This window comes from Aquarana catesbeiana, linkage group LG05 (genome assembly GCF_042186555.1).
Source record: "Aquarana catesbeiana isolate 2022-GZ linkage group LG05, ASM4218655v1, whole genome shotgun sequence".
Taxonomy (NCBI): domain Eukaryota; kingdom Metazoa; phylum Chordata; class Amphibia; order Anura; family Ranidae; genus Aquarana; species Aquarana catesbeiana.
The window spans coordinates 267146182-267168961 of record NC_133328.1 but is presented as its reverse complement, the minus strand read 5'-3'; the positions used below and the strand labels follow the sequence as shown (position 1 = coordinate 267168961).

Here is a 22780-nt window from a genome sequence, read left to right as displayed (position 1 = left end):
TGCCTTGGTTACCCAAAAGTCTGTTACCTGGATCCAGCACTGTCTCCCTCATCTCACAACCCTACATAGACCCCATTGGATGGATGTGGATGCTACCTGATACAGATCTCCAGACTAACTTATTGATTTTTGCCACTCATAACTGCTAATGGAGTATAACTCCTTTCAGGTTGACTTTTGCCATTTGTTTTATTTATAGGATCCACCAGACATGGTACAATGTTTTTCATTTTCCTCCCTGACCCCGGCTAATGGCTGTCACAGCTCTTTGCCTCTTGGGGTGGTGGGCTGAGCCAATCCTCAGACGGAAATCATAGAGGGTAACCACTTCCGGTCCCCCTGCCCTCTCTAATGATTGTCGACCCTACCTGGTCGGGTAGATTTAGTCCAAAAATTTATATTAAATGCCCTTAAGGCTGTGTGTGATACAGTTGCGTTGCTCTTTACTCTTTAATTGTTTATTCTTTATATACCAGTTACTATTGTTGTCCTTTCACCCAGTTGTTGATTGCCTCCATTCATCCCCACAAAATGGACCTGTGTCCAGTCAGTTGGCACAGGATACACTAATTAACATCTTACTGCGATGGTGTATACTACCCAATCAGGGAATCCTTTAGTTCTCCCTTTATCTTTTTCTACACTTTTTTTTTTCCTGTCTGCCTTGCAGCTTCCTGCACATCTCTACTATATTACTACCCTATTTGTTTGGATATAGACTTGTACTCACCAGTTTTGTTTTGCAGAATTGCCCCGGGGATATTTCCTCCTGAGTTCTCCAGATGGCGTACTCCTCATTGGGCAGTGGCCCCTCAGTGATTTTGCACAATGTAAGAGGTTTAAATATACCTGAAAGATGCTCCGCTCTTCTGAGGAAACTTAAACAAGGTACGACACATTTTGTGTTCCTACAGGAAACACTTTAAAACACACCCCATACCTATTCTTACAGACTCCTACTTTAGGGAGGTATTCTATGCCACTAATGACGAATCCAAGTCTAAGGGAGTCAATACAATTAGGGGAGAACTGATCAGAATGGGTTCTCAGCGTAAGAGGGAGAGGGAAGAAAACGTCAAACGCCTATCCGAGCAAATTCAAAAATTGGAAACTCTCCACAAACAATCCCTTACTGTTCACACAGCGCAAGAGTTACTAGATGCTAGAAAGGCCCTACAGCAGATTCTTGATTGCAGAACAAAGAGATTTATGTTCTTTAGGAAGAAAATATACTATGAATCGGTAACAAGACGGGCAGATTATTAGCCAGATCCCTGAGAACATGCCTCTACCAATGTTATATCTGGCATCAAATGGAGTGATGGCACCGTTGATGTGTCTACCGAGGCAATCGCTAAGCATTTCCACAACTTCTACACAAAATTATACAATCTCCTACCGCAATATAGACAGGAGGAGATATTAGGAGATAGATCGCAAATTATCCAAGAATATTTGGACCAAAGCGGACTACCGACTTTAACGGACACTGATGTGTCCCTGCTAGAGAGCCCAATTGAAGCTTAGGAAATCAGACATGAAATTAAGAATCTGAAGTCAGGAAAGAGCCCAGGCCCTGATGGATAATCATCCATTACAAAACCTTTGTAGACATCATAGCGGACCCGCTTGGGGCGGCCTTGAACTCTGTGTTCAAACCTAGGAAAGTTAGGCCAGATTTTCTCGATGCCTACATCACTGTCATACTGAAGCCAGGCAAGGATCTGGTAGAATGCACCAGCTATCACAACATATTCCTGCTAAACCTTGACGTTAAATATTTTGTGAAAATACTGGCATCGAAACAGAGTCCCCTACTGCTTGATCTCATTGGTCCAGAACAGGTAGGATTCATGCCAGGTCGAGAAGCCAAAGACAACGTAATAAAAGCACTTCTAATTTTCGCAGCATGTTCATGGAATATCAAGGGCCTTCTCTTGTCCACAGATGCAGAAAAGGCCTTTGACTGAGTTGCCTGGAACTTCATGCTGGCTGTATGTCATAGGGTCGGTTTAGGGCCTCATATGATGGACCGGATCTTGGCTTTTTACCAAAATCCCTCGGCGAGCTTAAAAATTAACGGTACTCTGTCTGAAAAGGTGCACATAACTAACGGCACTAGGCAGGAGTGCCCACTATCACCTTCTATTTATTCTCTCCCTAGAACCATTCATTAGGATGGTTAAAGATAAAACCTCCATAACAGGCTTTGGGGTTCAGGACAGAGAGTTCAAGACAGCTGCCTACGCGGATGACCTCCTATTTTTTGTGACGAACCTGGTAACTACCTTGCCCAACTTAATGAAATAATTTACCCACTACGGCTTTGTTTCTAACCTAAAAGATAAACTACTCAAAATCCGAAGCCCTGAACATTTCTTCCTGACCGAACTCTCACTCTGACTAAAGAGAATTTACCCTTTAAGTGGGACTCATGGGCACTGAAATATCTTGGAGTATGGCTCACCCCCCTGTTAACCTCGACTTACGAGCGGAATTTCCCTCCCCTCCTCAAAAATATTGAGAAAGGCTTAAAAAACTGGCATTCAGGCTATTTCTCCTGGTTTGGCCGAGTGCCATAATTAAAATGACTATCCTACCTAGGCTACTCTACCTCATGCATACACTACCCATAAAAATTCCCTTAAACTTTTTTAACTCACTACGCTCTATTTTATTAAAGTTCCTTTGGAGTCACCAAGAAACCCAGACTCAGATTCAACTAACAAGACCTAAAGATCAGGGTGGGGTGGGCTTGCCTGACTTCAGAAATTATTATTACTATGATTCGGTCTCGCTGGCATCAGATATGCACCCAATACCATTGCTATACTCCCCATGGATTCCATGGGCTATCTACCCTCTTAGTTTAAAACAGCACCCTCTAACGGGAAACATCTTAGAGGTTTTCCATAGAATAGCCAAATGTTCGGACGCCACTTCCTCACCTAGCCCACTGACACCGTTAAAAGACAACCCTGACTTCACTCCTGGCCTGGGTAACCCGGCCTTTCAATCTGCACAACAAAAAGCCCCTCTTCTAGCAGGAGATTGCTACCTTAATGGCAAAATAAAAGAGTGGGCCACATTAAGGACAGTAAAAAATCTACCACACATGCCCCTTTGGTCCTACTTACAGCTACGTAGCTACCTATGGGCAAAGGAGAGTAAAGAGAACTTCCATAGACCCCTTACAGACCTAGAGTCAGCCAGGTCATCTGGGCACCCAGTTCAATAGGGCCACTTCTACTACCTACTCATGGTTACAAAACTCAAAAAATCCCCTTGTGGACGGACTCTATGAGGAAATGGTCGGAGGAGCTACAGACGGAGATTACTGACAAACAATGGAGGTTTGCCTGCATCCTTACACACAAATGCTCCATCAGTACGAAAATGCAAGAAACCGCATAAACGCTTCTGACCCATTGGTACAATACTCCGGCTAAATTACATAGGTGGAATCCCCAGATGCCAGCCTCCTGCTGGAGATGCCAAAAAGAGACAGGCACATTGTCTCATATTTGGTGGCAGTGCCCGATACTTGTGCCCTATTGGGATAGAGTGAAGGACCTGATTAAACGACTAATGGAGACCAAACTCACTTTGAATGCTGAATGCAGTTTATTACATATGACCAATTTCTCATTCAAGAAATACATACATTCCCTATCTAAACACCTGCTAAATGCAGCAAAGTCTCTAATTCCATTACACTGGAACTCACCCCGGGTCCCCTCTATACTGGACTGTCTGCGGAAAATTTCAGATATCTGTGAAATGAAAGAGACTCTGGCGCAAGCAAGTGACAAAGTGGAAAGATTCCACAAAACATGACAACCTTGGTTTTCCTTCAAATATTTCCAAGATTACAAGGATATTGTGTCACCTCAGATCACATAGAAACCATGTCTGTTGTTATCCTCCCACGATGGCCACTATGATCCCTCCCATATCAATACAAATGAAATTATCTAACAGACCTACATCAAACGTCATTCTCCTTCTCTCTCTCTTCCTTCTCTCACCCTCAGTTTGTAATAGCAGATAAGACTGTTGACTAAGTTTTAATAAGATGGAAACTGTAATATAGTTATGCTCATAATTGCATACCTGATCAAAATGAAGCAATTTAGCTATAATTGCAAAAGAGTAGTGAATAGGCACCTGGTTGGTTCCCCAAGGTACACTCTGATTGTTGTTATAAGGTGAATATTGAAACCAGACTATTCTTGACACCATATTTGTTGAATCATATGTCTAAGGGCTCATGTACATGGGACCTTTCTCAACCTGTCCTGAACGCTGGAACATCACAGCTAGTAATCCACGTTTAAAAACGTGTGTTTAGCAGCGTTTACAAGCCGCGTTTGCGTTCAGAAGCGTTTATTATTATTATTATATTATTATTATACAATATTTATATAGCGCCAACAGTTTACGTAGCGCTTTACAACTTGAGGGTAGACAGTACAAATACAATACAATTTGATACAATTTGGTTGGTTTGTTTACTAAAGATAACCTCAGGAGTCCCGCCCAAATGATTAAAAAGCACTAAAAACACATATTTATTAACTATTTCAGCCATTCTATGAGAGAACAGTGTAAGTAGCAGCTGAGAAAGCAGTGTGCTTGTAGCTATCTGTTATTTTTTGGTTGGTTTGTTAATATGGATCCCATGATGAGCATGTGTGAGGAAATGCTCCTGATGTTGCTTTTGCTGAGGCTCCAAAGATGTAGAAAATTACGTGAGAGGACCAGAGTTTGTCGCTACTGAACACATCCATTGATGGCTCAACGCATGTTTACAGGATACTTTCTAATATCTATGTTCAGCTGCGTAATTACCCAGAGAATTTTTTTAAATTTTACACGCATGTCAATTGCCACCTTTAATGTTCTCTTAGAAAAAGTTAGACCCCGTCTAGTTCACATGGACAGCGTGCCAACAGAGGAACGTCTGTTGGTGACTCAACTTCAGCATCAAATAATGCACGTTGTGTATTGCACAGCATAATTGGCTGATGAGGGGAATATCACATGGTATACCAAGCTTGTTTCCCTTTAAAAACGCTTCTTGACATAAAACCCCTTCAGTCCTGGCAAAGATATTCCCCAACCAAACGGACTGCTGCTTGCGCTGCGGCCTCCACCAGGGAACTATCTTGCACATCTTCTGGGAATGCCCAATGCTCAAAACTTTTTGGGAACCAGCCCTCAAACTCATACATAAATTTACTGACAGTTCCCTACAGGACAACCCGACCGCGTTCCTGCTAAGTCTTACTCCTTTATCAAGGAAACATTATCATAAATCCCTCCTCAAACACCTTCTTAATGCAGCATGAGCGTGCATCCCGCCTCTATGGAAACAACAATCTGCGCCAGCAGTAGCTCAATGGTTCGCAAGGGTGAAGGATAATAGAGCAAATGGAAGACTTGACTTTGGTTCTGCGAGATAAGACGGAGGAACATAAGACTAGATGGTTTTATTGGATCCAATACCGTTTTTCCGATGAATATCAAGATTTTTGCCAGTGACCCCCAATGTCTGACAGGCCTTGACGACCCTGGCTCCCGGGAGATGACACATCCCCCACCTCATTGCAACCCCCCTCCCCCCCCCACTCTCTCCATACCCTTCTAATTTTCTTTTTCTCAACTTGGTCTATCCCTGATTTCTATTTTATTTAAAAAAAAAAAAGAAGAATGGTGTGCGCAGAACCTAGTAATACACACTGTTATAAACTTCCCACAGTGACCTGGCTGATCTCTCTTTTTCTTTAGAAGGGAGAGATTGCCTCTACGCAAATTGATTGGAGGGGTAATGGCAATTTATTATAAGCATTATTTCTTTCTTGATACCACAAGTATTTGCCTTACTCCTCTGCAGTATATCTCAGAGTATTGGTTGTGTTAATGATGTTAACTACTGATTGTATATTCCTGCGAAGTTACCTCCTAATTGTATCTGTTGCATACCCTTCAATAAAAAAACGTTCATTAAAAAAAAAAAAACGCTTTTAGACGAAAACGCGCCTAAACGCGGGTAGCCGCGTTTATCACTTGAAATGCCTCTAAACACAGCTTCTGAGCGCATTTTTTTGGGTTCCAAAAAAATCCTCTAAACTCAACTGCCTAGAAACAGGGCCTCTGATGAAGAAGGAAGCCCTTCGAAACACGTCATCCAGCAGCGGTTAATATGTCCACTCCCCAGGACCCAGAGACTGCAATTAGTAGATAGACTGCCATATGTCAAAGACCTTTCTAAGCGATAACGTCTCCCACCTTTGTGAGTAGTTTTCATTATGTTTTTTGAATAAATGTACCATAAGATAATGCACTAGGCTAGTGCGCCCTCTTTTCTTTGTGTTTTTGTCTACTACTAGGATATCCTTATCCTGGAGGGCAGCAAGGCCGAAAGCTAATATCCAATTGATTGTGTGATCATCTAGCCAACGCACCTGTGCGCAGGAGTATTTGTTTCTTTTGTAGTTCTATACATGAGGCTTAAACAGGCAGTTGCATCTGCACGTTGCTTTATATGTATTCACTTTATTTATAATAAACTTTGATTAAAAAAATATTTAATTTCCTCAACCCAGCTAAGTGGGGTTCCCGACAACGGTCTAGCATAGGCCGGGTGAAGTGGAAACAGAAGGGATTTTCCCCAATTTATATTAATTCCTGAATAAGAGCAAAAAACATCTATAATTTGAAGTGCTGCTGGTAGTGAGGAAGCGACATCATGTAAATAAAAGGAGTGTGTTATCAGCAATAATTATCAGCATCTTTTTCTCCACCACCCCAACACTAATTCCCCAAACCAAGTCGGGGCCCTAATCAAAGCAGCCAGGGGGTCCACTGCTAAGGCGAACAGGCCAGGGGAAAGGATGTCCCTGCCTGGTTCCCCTGTCAAGTGGAAAGATAGGGGTAAAGAGTTGTGTGCAAGTTCTGGCCAGCAGGGCAGAGTATAGCATACAAATCCATGCAATAAAATTAGAGCCAAACCCAAACTAACACAGTTATATAGTGGGTAAGGTTGAATAAAGACAACAGTTTTACCTGTGTTGGTGTGTGTGTGTGCGTGTAGAAAAATAATTTCCCATATCTCCACATATTGTGTTCGCTAAGATGCACGTCCAAGAGTCTTTTAAAACTATGCATACTTCATGCTGATACCACCGATTGTGGAAGAGCGTTCCACATCCTTACCGCCCTGACAGTGAAAAACCCCCTACACAGCTTAAGGGTAAACCACTTCTCTTCCAGTTTCATCGTGTGGCCCCGTGTCTTCCTACACTCCCTGGAACTGAAAAGTTTCACACTTATGCTGGGATCACCATTAAGATGTGTGTATAACCTCATCATATCTCTTCTCAAGCATCTCTTCTTCAGGGAGAATAAATTTAGCGCTTGTAGTTGTCCCTCATAATTGAAGTCCTCCAGTCCCCATATTAATTTTGTTGCCCTCCTCTGGACTCTGTCCAGCTTCAGCACATCATTTCAGAGGATTGGTGACCAGAACTGAACCTGAGTTTTATAAATTGGCAGAATTATCCTTTCGTCTGTGGAGTAAATTACCTTTTTAATGCATGCCAATTTTCTGCTGGCTGCAGCTTGGCATTGCATGCTATTTCTCAGTCTGTTTTCTACTACGACCCCCAGATCCTTCTCCATCCTGGAATCCCCTAGGGGTTCTCCCCTCAGTGAGTAACTTGCGTTTATATTTTTAGCCCTCAAGTGCATTACCTTACCACTGTTAAACTTAAATTTGCCATCTAGATGCCCACTCTATTAATTTATTTGGGTCCTCTTGTAAAGTTTGTATATCCTGCTGTGATGTTCGTGCCCTACTTGTTTATGTGTCATCAGCAAACACTGAGATTGAGCTATTTATCCCATCCTCTATATCATTTATAAATAAATTAAACAGAATTGGTCCTAGGGCAGAGCCTTGGGGTACCCCACTAACCACTCTAGACCATTCTGAGTACACGTTATTTTTATTACCACCCTTTGGACACGCCCCCATAGCCAGTTTTCTATCCAAGAACAAATCCTATGGTCTATACCCACAGACCTCAGTTAGTAGATTAATCATTTGTGGGGGACTGTATCAAATGCTTTTGCAAAATCCAGATACACCATATCTACCGGCCTACCTTTGTCCAAATGGCAGCCCACTTCCACGTAGACTGTTAATAGGTTGTTTTGGCAAGAGTGACCTTTTGAAAACCTATGCTGATTGCTACTAATGATACTGTTTACATCAGCAAAGTCTTGGATATGGTCCCTTATCATCCTCCTACATAGTTTACAAACCATCGACATTAGACTGACAGGCCTGTAGTTTCCAGCAATATATTTCTGCATTTTTTGATCCCACGTGGGCTTTTCGCCAATCAGCTGGTACCATTCTTGTCAATATAATGTCCATAAAGATTAGGGATAGTGATCTAGCTATAACCTGAGTTCTTTGAAAACTCTTGGGTGTAAGCCATCTGGTCCTGGAGATTTATTTAGGTTAAGCGTTTCTAATCCTTTCCGGACTCTGGACTCTGTTAGCCACAGGGGTAGACCCAATGACATGTTACTAACAATACAGTTGTGGTTGTTATACCCATCCTTTTCCTGTGTGAAGACTGAGGAGAAGAAAACATTTAGCACAGCTGTTGTCTCCTCGTCATCTGTAGCCATCTTCACTTCATCGTCCTTTATGGGGCCTATGTGTTCCGCCCTCACCTTTTGACTTTTATGAAGGACAACCCAAGGTAGTTCCACTCTACCAAATCAAAAGCCTTTTTCGGGATACAGGGAGACCACCACTCCTGGGTTCATCCGCCCTGGCCACATGGGTAAGTAACCTACAGATAATAATGTCAGTTCCTCTACCTGGCATGAACTCGGTCTGATGCGGATGTACCAAGGCTGTAATAACCTTATTCAGGCAAAGAGCCAGGACCTTTGCCAGGATTTTGGCATCCACATTAAGCAATGATATAGGCCGATATGAGAGCAAAGATCTGGGTCCATGAAGGGTTTAAGAAGGACCACCACCACCGTTTCTCTCAAATAATGGTAGAGAACCTGACTCTAACACGCCCTCTAACAATTTATGAGAGATAGGAAGGAGTTTGTTAGCATACATCTTAAAGAATTCTGCCCGGAAAGTCGTCTGGACTGGGAGTTTTCCTGGACTGGAGAGATTTGACAGCAAACTGCAATTGCTCCAGGGTGATAGGGCCATCTAACTTATCCCTATATGTAGAAGTCAAACTAGACAAGTCAATGTCCTCTAAGTATGCAGTCACTTCTTCCTCTGAGCAAGTAGCTTTAGATGCATAAAGATTCTGATAGTATGTGGCAAAGCACACATTTATCTGGGCAGGGTCCATCAGTACCCCTCCGCCAGAACCAGCAATACGGGGAATTGAGACAGGAGCAGATTACTCTCTAGCTAACCAGGCCAGGAGGCGTCCGGTCTTCACGCCATGTTCAAAAATTCGCTGGGTCTGGTGGAGGAGATGGACTTTGGTAGCTTCAGTACGGAGGAGGACATCACGCAAGGCTGCCTGTAGGGACTGATAAACCAGGAAATCCTGCACCCGTGCATAAGTCGTCTCTAAGGTAGAAGCTCTAAGCTCCGCCGCAGCTACGTCAGCGCTCTGGTCTATCTTCACCCTCCGAATAATGGCTTGAAAACTGCCCCTAGAAAAAGCCTTGAATGCTTCCCATGTGGTAGAAAGGGATACAGAGGCATTTGCTCCTTTCCAAAAATCCAGGAGGGCACTATGGTAACCAAAATTGCGATTGTCTTCTGTGGAGGGTCTATGGAGACTAAGAGGTACCCAGACATAAAGCAATGGGAGCATGATCAGAGATGCTCTGGGAAAAGATGCCAACATCACAGACCCTGTAGAGGACCAGTCCCCCCCCCCAGCAAAATCCAAATCTAGTTGTGAAAATGTTTTGACGAGTGGCAAGTATATGCTCTCAGAAGGGGATTCTGCCACCTCCAGACATCTACGAGCTGAGAAGCATCCATGCAAGCCAGCAGGTTAGAGCCTGGAGAGCTTGTAGGGGACATTCTATCCATCCCATGGTACAGTACCATGTTAAAATCCCCATGTTAAAATTAGTATGTTATCAGTAGAAAAAGTAGCTAAACAAGCAAGCCATATAACAGTCTGATTGGAGCCACTGAGGTGGTTGGGGGGGATAAAGCCCCACCAGCAACACCATTTCCACACAATGTATAAGAGCATGAATAATCACATAAGGGCCGTCTAAGTTCAAGTCTAAAGCCAGCAAGCTAAAGGGAAGGGATGCACTAGGAGACTAACCTCTCTAGAAAAATTGGTATATATGTAGAGTGGTAATGGTGGCCCACCCAGGGTTGTTTAAGGCTGAGCACCATGCCACCCTCCAAGCGGGTCTCTTGGAGAATACAAACGTGAGTGTGGTATTTCCGCAAATATTAAAAAATAATAGGGCTCTCTTAACCCGGGAGTTCAGCCCCCGCACATTCCACAATATTAAATGAAAAAAAAAAAAGCTGCTGACTGAGCTAGTGAGCCCCTGGGGACCATTCCAAAGCAACTTTTCCCTGCAATTACTCTAAGCAGGACTACAGTTACCAGAAACATTTCATTTCAGTTAATGGTGGTCAAAGAGGACACACTAACCAGTGAAGCTTGGTGCCGTTCTGGAATAGGTGTGTAAGCCTTCACTGCTGCTGCCTGGTTGCTGGAGCCGTTTTGGTCGCCATTCTGAGAGGGACCTCCCTGTCTGACGGAAGACACTGGATTGGCTTTGTAATACGAGCGCATGTTGACCACTCTTATTAGGGGGTCACACTCCATCTGGTAAGCAGAGCATGAGAGTGAAGGGTATCACTTGGCTTCCTTGGAGTCTCTTGTTTTCATCACGGCTGTGGGATCACTGAAATGTATGTTTTCCTCTTTTTTTTTCACTTTTTAGATTACTTTGGGATAGTCAGCACATATGTACCGGGAATAAAGACATAAGGACAACTAGAATACAGGTAGAGACTCATACCCAAAACCAAAAGGCCAGAAGGGGTCTCATACTCAAACCAAAATATGGCGGATCCGCCAACTAGGGGGCAATATGAGCAAAAAGCACAACCATTTCCACTAGTGCGGTAGTATTGAGGGGAGTATACAAAGTTAGCATTAGTGTCCGGAAAGAAATGTGGGCGTGGTCACCAGACCAAAGGGCTGGGGGGACAATTTTAAAGTTCTGTTTCCAACATAAAACTTAGAACAAGAGAGAACCAGAGTACGTGGGTACATACACATGAAGCACTGTAATAATCTGGAGGACAGAAGGCCCATAGTGACCAGGGAGCCAAAAAAAAAACAGCAAGGGGTATCCAGCAGTAGAACAAGTAGGTTACAATAGGCCCCAAAATAATTGGCAACTGCGTAGGGGTCATGACAATACTAGCCGGCCAACCTGGTCACTAGATAGGTATTGGTGCAGAGGATCCTGGTCTTCAGGACACAGGTGTAGATGTGTGCAACCAGTCCGTAAGATAGGTTAAGTGTTCCAGACCTCCATGATCATTAGCAAGCGATACAGGAGTCACAAGTCACTTAGACAGCAGGCAGTGGTAGGCACAATGGAGGGCACGCAACAGAAGGTAGAAACAGCTCACCGTTGATGAATAGTGTCTAGCCAAGCTGAGGCGTCTTCCAGGGATGTAAAGAAACTGACTGATTTGCCATCCTCCACTCTAATAGGGCGTACACACGGTCGGACTTTGTTCGGACATTCCGACAACAAAATCCATGGATTTTTTCCGACGGATGTTGGCTCAAACTTGTCTTGCATACACACGGTCACACAAAGTTGTCGGAAAATCCGATCGTTCTGAACGCGGTGACGTAAAACACGTACGTCGGGACTATAAACGGGGCAGTGGCCAATAGCTTTCATCTCTTTATTTATTCTGAGCATGCGTGGCACTTTGTCCGTCGGATTTGTGTACACACGATCGGAATTTCCGACAACGGATTTTGTTGTCGGAAAATTTTATCTCCTGCTCTCCAACTTTGTGTGTCGGAAAATCCGATGGAAAATGTCCGATGGAGCCCACACACGGTCGGAATTTCCGACAACACGCTCCGATCGGACATTTTCCATCGGAAAATCCGACCGTGTGTACGGGCCATAAGCCGGGCAGAGAATAACATGCTGTATTTAAAATGGATGTAAACACACTCTCATCAATTATAAAGTAATGGCATAGTGCTCAACTATAAGGATATACATGCCTCCTGCATGTATCCTTATCTTTCAAATATCTTCCCCTTCTCTATTTGGAGCCCCGCAAAACTCCGGATTCAGTGGGCGGGTCTGTTGTGCAGCGCTCGGTGGACGGAGTTGTGACATCAGCAGACTCACCACCCACCTCTACACTCCGCTTGGCCAGGGCACGCACAGGAGCAAAGGGAGAGCGCGCTCATGGCCCCCTGTCAGTCCTGCACACATGTCCAGTGACGGTCGGGAATGATCGGTGCGGCGGGGGACAGCTGTGAGCACCGATCCCCCTGCATGGTTTTTCAGATGACAGCCGCGGAAGGGAGAGAAGGAGAAGCAGCTGAAGAAAAGCCATGCAGAGAGGTGGGTGCTCTCAGCTGTCCCCCCGCTGCACTGATCATCCCCAACTGTCCCCCCATGTTCTCCTTCACCACCCCCCCTCTTCACTGGCCCCCCTCTGTGTTCTCCTCACCCCCCTCTGTGTCCTTCTCATCCGCCCGATGTGTCTCTGTGTCTTCCTTCTTCCTTCCCCCCCCTCGTCCCCCGCAGCCCGTTTCTCTCCTCTACAGCGGGCTGCGCGGGGGGGGTGGATCTGTCAGGATGGAGAGCGGAGGAAGGTCCCTTCCTTTGCTGAATGGGACATAGAGAGCGTTTGCTACCGATCGCTCTCTATGTCCTGTGATTACTGAGCAGAGTAAACGTTGCTTCAGTTTATGAATGGAGAGGAGCCTCCTCTCCATTCATCTTCAGTGCTGAGAAAAGGACTGGGCAATCTGTGTCCTCAGTCCCTTTCTCTGTCTCTATGGGGAGATGTCAGGGGTCTGTTTAGACCCCTGACATCTCACCAAAGCCCCCAACAGGGCTGATAAAAAAAACCAAAAAAAAATTTGCAAAATAAAATTAAAAAAAAAAAATAAATAAATAAAAACTACTGACACCACAACCGCACTGACTGACTGACGACTGACATTGTCCACTGCCCCATACCGCCACCCCCCACACCCACCCCCTTCCCCAATAGCACGGTGAAAATGTATTTAAAAAATAAAACCCCAACCCCCCCTCATTGTGAAAAAAATAGTACAAAAATAAATTGTAAAAAATAATAAAAATTAAAAAATTCTGACACTATCCTACTGACACCATCCTGCACATACTACCCACCACTGTACACTCTGCATTCCTCACCTGCACATTATACCCACCTACATACACTCTGCACTCCTCTCCTGTACATACTATCCACCTCCATACACTCCGCACTCCTCTCCTGCACATACTATCCACCTCCATACACTCCTCACCTGCACATACTACCCACTATTGTACACCCTGCATTTCTCACCTGCACATACTGCCCACCTCCATACACTCTGCACTCCTCTCCTGCACATACTACCCACCTCCATACACTCCTATCCTGCACATACTATCCACCTCCATACACTCCTCACCTGCACATATTACCCACTACTGTACACTCTGCATTTCTCACCTGCACATACTACCCGCCGATATACACTCTGCACACCTCTCCTGGGACAGCTAGTACCAGAACTTGCCATTTTCTTTTTGCTACACCATAAAGGCCTGCGGTCCTTGCCTGTGAAGGGCATTTGCTTTAGACCTGGCTGAGCCAGTATCAGGCCTACGGTGCTAGCTAGTCTGGAGAACGAAAGATAGGAAGTGATGTACAGGAGGATTATGGAGCGATAATCAGAAGAGAGGAAGCGAATATGGCGGAGTATGGAGAAATACTCAGAACCGATGTAGAGGAGGAGAAATAGACTGATGTATATACAGGATGTATATAGTGTCCCATGTTCCAGTGTTTGATCATCTGGGCATCTCACGAATCCCCATCCCTATCCAAGTTTAATATCCCCTCAAAAAAACAGAAACAGGAAAATGCAAGGACTGCTTTATTTTCTCTGAGGAGTGAACAACTGTGTGCCTAACTGGGCAGGGTGACAGATGGACCATTATGCTCAGAAGCCCCTAGGGGGGTAACGCTACACAATTTAAGCCATGCACATTTTGCAGTGGCTGTATTATGTCCGCACACTCTCTGATCAACTCCTGTATCATGTCCCCACTCTCTGATCAACTCCTGAATCATGTCCGCACACTCTCTGACAAACTCCTGTATCATGTGTTCGCACACTCTCTGACCAACTCCTGTGTCATGTCCGCACACTCTCTGACCAACTGGTGCATCATGTCCGCACACTCTGACCAACCCCCGCATCATGTCCGCACACTCTCTGACCAACTCCTGCATCATGTCCGCACTCTCTGACCAACTCCTGCATCATGTCCGCACTCTCTCTGACCAACTCCTGTATCATGTCCACACACTCTCTGATCAACTCCTGTATCATGTGGTGACTGGATATGGGATATAACAGGATGGATGGATATGACAGGGTGGATGGATATGACAGGATGGAGGTGTTTGGGTCATGAATAGACAGCTATGATTTGGGTCATATTCATATTCAGTGTGATGTTTGTACAAGAAAATATAGACTTGATGGGAGCAGTCACGAGACATGGGTAGGCACTTGGTGGGAGCAGTCAGGCGACACGGGTAGGCACTTGGTGGGAGCAGTCAGGCGACACGGGTAGGCACTTGGTGGGAGCAGTCAGGCGACACGGGTAGGCACTTGGTGGGAGCAGTCAGGCGACACGGGTAGGCACTTGGTGGGACCAGTCAGGCGACACGGGTAGGCACTTGGTGGGACCAGTCAGGCGACACGGGTAGGTACTTGGTGGGACCAGTCAGGCGACACGGGTAGGCACTTGGTGGGACCAGTCAGGTGACACGGGTAGGCACTTGGTGGGACCAGTCAGGTGACATGGGTAGCTTTGCGCCCATTCAGCCTTACTGGGTGTAATCTATGAAAAGTGAGACATCCACCCCTCCCCCACATAACACATCCTGGTGATCAAAATGAATGCTGCAACTATGATCAGGTGACCTCAGAGACACACTACACCATAACAATAATCACATCACTGGAGCTTCTCCTCTGCCCAGTTCTGACTAGATATATCTCCCCTAAATCAAATCACTTGTCTGTGTGTGTTCTGCTGGCCATCCTGTGGGATGACTGCACTATGCATGCATTTCCTCCTCTCACACTGATCTGTGGATCACACCCCATGATGAGAAACATCCAGTCAAAACCCAGGAAAGGCACCACATGACTTCAGCATGCCCAATCATACTGAGGTATGGAGCAGCCAATCCTGGGAGAGCTGGAGAAGAAAGAGGGGAGAGGGAGGGGGATGTGAAGTACTCAGAATGCCTCTCTCACACTGGTTCATGAGATAAGGAAATCACCTGTCAGTCATAGCAAGGGGGATAGAACTGACTCCTATTTCTCTGTGTGTCAGTTTTTATCCTACTGAAAAAAGATAAGAGGATTGCTCAGAGCTGGATTAACTCTTCCAGGCAAGACTGGGCACAGATGAAATTAAATCCTCTACTCTACAAGGTACAAGCCTTAATTTAAAAAAAAAAAAGTTTTCGGGTTTACATCCACTTTAAGCCCTTTGACATGTAGCTGGGCCGAGTTAAACAATATCCTCTGTCTCTGCGTCCCAACCGACTAATCGGGAAACAGCAGGAGTTTTTTGTTGTCATAGCGTAGCTCACCCTTGGCACGGGCCTCCCTCAGAACCAGGTCCTGGTCCCAAAAATGCAACAATTTAAAAGTAAACGTGCGTGGGGGGGGGTGTCTATTGGGAGCGATGCAGTGAGCTCGCTGCACAGAAAAAAAGGAGGAAAACATTCAGAAGCAGCTGGGTCAGTAGTTCTGTAAATGCAGTAGGATTAGCGCCCTTCACCCCCCCCCCCCCCCCGGGAGGCCCAGGATCCAGAGGTTATTCCTCTTGTTGCGACTCTCTGCATCCTGAAGGAGTCCAGATCCGTTCTAATAAACACAATGCTGGTCTGAAGGTGATCGCTCAGCCGAGGCACCTGTACGGCGTATGAGAGGCTGACTCTTCCCCCTAGTCATGGCTGAGAGCAGCGCTGATGCAGGGGATTAGAATCCATTGCTGCAAGAACACACCCGAGAAACCAAGGAGAACTGCTCCGGTCAGACAGAGCTCCACTACAGAGTGTCCTTTCCCTGTGCCATCTTGGACATGCCCCCATTCAAAGAATGTTTAGGTTTATGGAACATGGCAGACATTTTACATTGCAGTTGGAGCCTCTGCACTGCAACTTTACTCTACTCAGTGGCTTCTAGGGACAATGCTGCAAGCAATAATTCTGTGAGTATGCGTCACTTAATCCTAACACCCCTGAACTCTGTGCACCAATTTATCATCACCTCTCAACTCTCTGCGCCACTTAATCCTAATACCCCTGAATGCTGTGCATCAGTTAACCTGACACCCCTGAACTCTGCGCACCACCTAATCCTGACACTCCTGAACTCTGTGCATCACCTAATCCTGATACCCTCGAACTCTGTGCATCACCTGACACCCCTGAACTTTGTACGCCACCTAATCCTGATACCCCTGAACTCTATGCGCCTTCCAATCCGGACACCCCTGAACTCTGTGCACCACTGTATCCTGACCCCTGAACTCTGTGCACCACTTAATCCTGACACCCCTGAACTCTGTGCGTCAGTTAATCCTGACCCCTGAAAACTGTATGTTATTTAATCCTAACCCCAGAACTCTGAGTTAGATAATCCTGACCCCTGAACTGTGTGTTGGTTAATCCTGACTCCTGAACTGTATGTATTAATTCAATCTGATCCCAGAAACATAGAAAAGTGATGACAGAAAAAAAGACTGTGTGGTCCATTGAGTCTGCCCTTTTTTTTTTCATTAACTATTTTGTCTGAGTATACTGTAGATCTATGTTTGTCCCAAGCATGTTTGAAGTCATTTACTGTTGACTAGCTCACTACCTCTGCTGGAAGTTTATTGCAAGCATCAACCACCCTTTCAGTAAAATAATACTTTCTAAGATTATTTTTAATGTCCTTGTCCTTGTGTTCTTGATATTGGTTTCATATTGAAAATACTGCCCTCCTGAACCTTATTCACCCCCTTGATGTTACTTCATCCTGACCCCTGAACTATGTGCGTTGTCCTTTCCTGACCTCTCAAGTGTTACTTAATTCTGACACCTGAACTCTATATGTTACTTAATCCTGGCCACTGCATTTTATGCTCTATACTCTCTTCACCTATAGCAGAATAGGTTAACGTTTAATTTAACCATACCCATGTAAGCTTTGTCCACTGTTATCACAATTAGGCCAAATCCACAACTCACAACACAAAACAACAGTTTCCTTCTGGATGAATTTTTCAGTTTAGAAAATTGGGGCATAGTTCTGTAGGTGTGGCTACAAATTAGGATGTGGTCTGTTGGCGTGGTCACTTTAGTGTCCCTGAATTTTATTTTCAAAATTTGGTAAGCTTATTTTAAACGTTGAAGGGTCTCAAGAGTACGCCTCATAAGTTTAGTACACTTTTAAAAGTTTTTCTCAAGAGCATTGAGCAGTATACAATAGCTTTCATATTACAAGAAATCAACTTTCACACTGTGGAACCATGTAGTTACAATCAAATAAGCTGAATTTGACTATCTTATGCATCTAAACTCTATCTAGTGCCCAAATGGATGATGAACCCCTGGGACCCAAACCTGGAATGGTGATTTTTTTGCAACTGAAAAAAAAAATTGAAAATCTTTAAAAAAGCAAAAATCACCAAATTATTGGTATAAAAATGCTTGCTAACACATTATAAGAATAGGAGATATGAGTCAAACTAGTTTTCCAACTTCTTAAATATAATTTGTTTTTCCGTTTTTTTTTTTATTTCTTTTTTTTAAGTTGAGTGGTTTGTTTGTTAAGCATTTTTCCTTTTATACTTTTTCAACATCTAGTAAATCTTGATATATCTTAACAGGTGTGCTACATACTGCATACACTTAATATGTCATTTAGATACAGTCACTTTTAGATGGCTTTCCTAGTTTTAGATTTATCAGAGATAAATGGTTACCATTCCAAAATAGCCTGGCTTATCCTCGGGTACATGGAGCTCGGGGTATACATTTTCCAAAAACCATTTGAAAGGTTTGCACTGCAGTCTCTCCCTGAGCTGCATTCGCTCTGTCACATCTCCATAGGGCTCCTGAAAGAGATCTCTTGATTAAATTGTAAAGAAAATCAGCTTCAGATAACATAGTAAAATCAAGGAAGAAAGGTTTTGATAGTCAACACTCACTACAATAAATGTATGTAAAATACTATGGGCAAAAGTTTCTAAGATTATATCAAGCATTTTTTCTGGCACTGCATGATTTATGTGTAGGACTGCTTGCATTCGGCACAGGTATAGGGTAAGTAAGCAGCAGAATAAAGATTAGTAGATTTCTGTCCATACATTGATAGATGATTTTTGTACAACCTTAATTTTAGGGGTTACTATAGGTTAATGTTAGGCCTACTTCATTGTTAGATGGGGTAGCGGGTTAAGATCATATTTCCTAGATTATGTTAAATTGTTAAGCCAAAAACATTTTTTTCTAGTTTTATACTTTTTTTTACTGCTATTCAGTGATAGTTCTACCCTTAGGCCCCTTTCACACGGGCGTTCCATATGTCTGTTTTTCCTCCGATGGAGGAAACCCTCCCCCCCAACCATACCAGGCCCTTCGGATCTGGTATGGAACCCCGTGCAAAAACATTTTAAAAAATGACGTGGGGTCCCCCCAAAATTCATACCAGACCCTTATTTGAGCATGCCAGAAAAGGGGGGGCGAGTGAGCCCCTCAACCCCTCCTTAAACATACCAGTGCACATGCCCTCAACATGGCGGGGGTGGTTAGGGGCAGCTTTTTCATCTAACAAAAATAGGATTTTTTATAACAGCTTACCTGTAAAATCCTTTTCTTTTGATGCACATCACGGGACACAGAGCCTCAGTAATTACTGATGGGTTATATAGGGTATCACTAGTTGATTGGACACTGGTCACACCCTAAACAGGAAGTTCAACCCCCTATATAATCCCTCCCCTTACATGGATACCTCAGTTTTGTAGCAAAGCAATATAAGTGTATTAGAAGAGGGGCGGGAACTCTGTGTCCCGTGATGTACATCAAAAGAAAAGGATTTTACAGGCAAGCTGTTATAAAAAATCCTATTTTCTTTCTTGTACATCACGGGACACAGAGCCTCAGTAATTACTGATGGGATGTCCCAGAGCAATGCTATCTGAGGGGAGGGGAACCACAACCAAGTAGGGTGTAATCAGACCTGAGGACCTTGTACCGCTGCCTGCAGCACACTACGCCCAAATGCGATATCCTCATGCCTTCTCACATCCACCTGATAAAATCTGGTGAATGTATGGACTGAAGACCAGGTTGCGGCCTTGCAGATTTGAGCCATATAGGCCCGGTGATGCACTGCCCAAGAAGCACCAATAGCCCTTGTGGAATGTGCCTTCATCTGAAACAGAGGAATCTTCTGTTTCAAACCGTAAGCTTGAATAATCAATTGTCAAATCCATTTAGAAATGGTAGCTTTTGACGCTGCCTGTTCTCTATTGGGACCCTCTGGCAGCACGAATAAAACATCCGTTTTGCGAATTTGAGCAGTTGCTTCCAGATAGGCCTTGACTGCTCTTACTACATCCAAAGAATGTAGTGAGCTTTCTTTCGAAGAACAGGGATCTGGAAAAGAGGAAGGCAGAACAATGTCTTGGTTTAGATAAAAATCTGAAACCACCTTCGGTAAAAAACTAGGATGAGGGCGCAATACCACTCTATCCTTGTGTACAATCAAATAAGGCTCTTTACAGGAAAGAGCTGCTAATTCTGATACTCTTCTAGCAGAAGAAATGGCTACCAGAAAAATTTACTTTCTTGTCAACAAGACCAAAGGAATCTGACTTATTGGTTCAAAAGGCTGTTTCTGTACAACAGACAGAAACAAATTTAAGTCCCAGGGGTTTAGGGGCGCCTTAACCAGAGGATTAAGACGCGTCACCCCTCTGCATAAAGTTTCGGACCAAAGAATGTGAAGCAAGTGGCCGTTGAAATAATACTGATAAGGCCGAGACCTGGCCCTTGATGGTACTCAAGGCCAGCTTCATCTCTAATCCCAATTGTAGAAAATCAAGAATTCTACCTATCACATATTTTCTGGGATGCCAACCCCTGGATTCACACCAGGATACATAAGCTTTCCAGACTCTATGATAAATTACTCTGGAAGCTGGCTTCCTTGCATTGATCAAGGTAGATATCACAGGACCTGAAAGCCCACGATTCTTCAGAATGTGGGTTTCAATAGCCAAACCGTCAAATTTAGCATTTGTAAGGCAGGATGGAACACTGGACCTTGAGACAACAGGTCTGGGCGTAACGGTAGGGTCCACGGGAAACCCGCCATCATCCTTACTATTTCTGCATACCAAGTCCTCCTGGGCCAAGCGGGGGCTACCAGAAGTACTGACTTCCTTTCCTACCTGATCCTGCGAAGGAGTCGTGGCAGTAGCAGAATAGGTGGGAATGCATAAATCAGTGAGAACCGATGCCACGGAAACACCAACGCATCTGTCCCGCATGCAAGAGGATCCTTTGTCCTTGCCACAAATCTGTCTATCTTTTTGTTGAATCAGGATGCAAAGAGATCTACATCTGGAACCCCCCATCTTTGGCATATGGCCCAAAAGACGCCGGGATGCAGAGACCATTCCCCTGGGAGTAACTGCTGGTGACTAAAATAGTCCGCCTGCCAGTTCTCTATCCCTGGAATGAAGACTGCCGATATGCATGGCACCTGCTTCTCTGCCCAGACTAGGATCTGGTTCACCTCTCTTTGATCAGCTCGGCTCCTGGTGCCTCCCTGATGATTGATATAAGCCACTGCTGTGGCATTGTCGGACTGGATCCTGACTGGGCAACCCTGTAGCCTGAGAGTCCAGGCTTTTAGGGCTATATATACCACACGGATCTCCAGAATGTTGATGGGTAAGGTCCTCTCGGTTTTGGACCATACCCCCTGGACCGCGGACTGTTCCAGAACTGCTCCCCAACCCAAAAGACTGGCATCTGTTGTTACCACCGTCCAGGTAACCGGTAGAAAGGATTTTCCCTTCTGCAGGTTTTCGGGAATTAACCACCAATTGAGGCTCTGATGCACAGCATGAGACAGGTGCATCGGAAAGTCTAATGCCTGAACCCTCTTGTTCCAGGCCGACAGGATACTGTGTTGCAGCAGTCTTGAATGAAACTGAGCATAGGGAACTGCTTCGAATGAAGACACCATCTTTCCTAGCAACCTCATACAAAGGCGGACAGAAGGACCCTTCTTGGTCCTGACTACCAGAATCAGCTCCTTTAAAGCAGTGATCTTTGCCTGAGGTAGAAATACTTTCTCCTGGCTTGTATCTATGATCAGACCCAAATACTCCAGTCTTCTTACTGGTTTTAGGAAAGATTTTTCTAGGTTGAGAATCCAACCTAGGTAGAAATACTTTCTCCTGGCTTGTATCTATAATCAGACCCAAATACTCCAGTCTTCTTACTGGTTTTAGGAAAGATTTTTCTAGGTTGAGAATCCAACCTAGGTGTTCCAGATACTTGACTGTGGTCCTCAAGTTCCCGTTCAAAGAGGCTACCGACCGGTCTATCAAGAGCAGGTCGTCTAGGTATGCTATGACAGTTATACCCTGGGCCCTTAATCTGGCCAGAGGAGGAGCCAAGATCTTTGTAAACACTCGAGGTGCAGTGGCTATCCCGAAAGGCAGAGCCACAAACTGGAAATGACGCCCTCCTATCTCGAAGCGCAGAAACTTCTGATGAGCAGGAAAAATGGGCACATGCAGATATGCATCTCTGATGTCTATCGATGCCAGAAATTCTCCTCCCTGCAGGATGGAGACTACTGTCCGAATTGATTCCATGCGGAAGGACCGAATCCTTTAGGAATGGATTCAGATCCCTTAGATCCAGAATGGGTCTGACATCCCCATTTGGCTTTTGGACTGTAAAAATGTTGGAATAAAAAGCCCAATCCTTGATCCTTCGTGGGAACCACCAGAATGACCTCTTGCGACAAAAGCCGCTCTAACGCTAGAAGGAGCGACTGCTTCTTCTCTGGATCCATGGGGACATTTGATCTGAGGAAACGAGGAGAGGGAAATTCTTGGAACTCCAGCTTGTACCCTAAGGCTACCGTGGAGATTACCCATCTGTCCTGGAAGTCCTCCTGCCAGAGCTTTGAGAACTGTAGTAGTCTTCCCCACACTCGAGCGAGCAAGGGCGCCCCTTCATAAAGAGGCCTTAGTGTCTTGTCTAGTAGACTTCTTCCCCAGGACTTCTTTTGTCCCTGAGGTTGACTCTTGTTTCTTGACCCAGACGGAGGAGGCCGTCGCGACTGCCTGGAGGCTGATGCCCCTGGCGCTGGGGAAAGAGTCCGTTTGAAATAGGGAC

The 22780-nt window shown here is 44.8% G+C and overlaps 1 protein-coding gene across 1 annotated transcript in view; it reads right to left on the bottom strand.

Annotated features, from left to right (window-relative positions):
- GALNT12 (polypeptide N-acetylgalactosaminyltransferase 12) overlaps positions 1-22780 on the bottom strand; it is a 530970-nt gene that overhangs the window by 170117 nt on the left and 338073 nt on the right. Inside the window, exon 7 of the mRNA XM_073630755.1 lies at positions 18337-18468. Coding sequence (XP_073486856.1) covers positions 18337-18468 — 132 coding nt within the window. The remainder of the gene's footprint in view (positions 1-18336; positions 18469-22780) is intronic.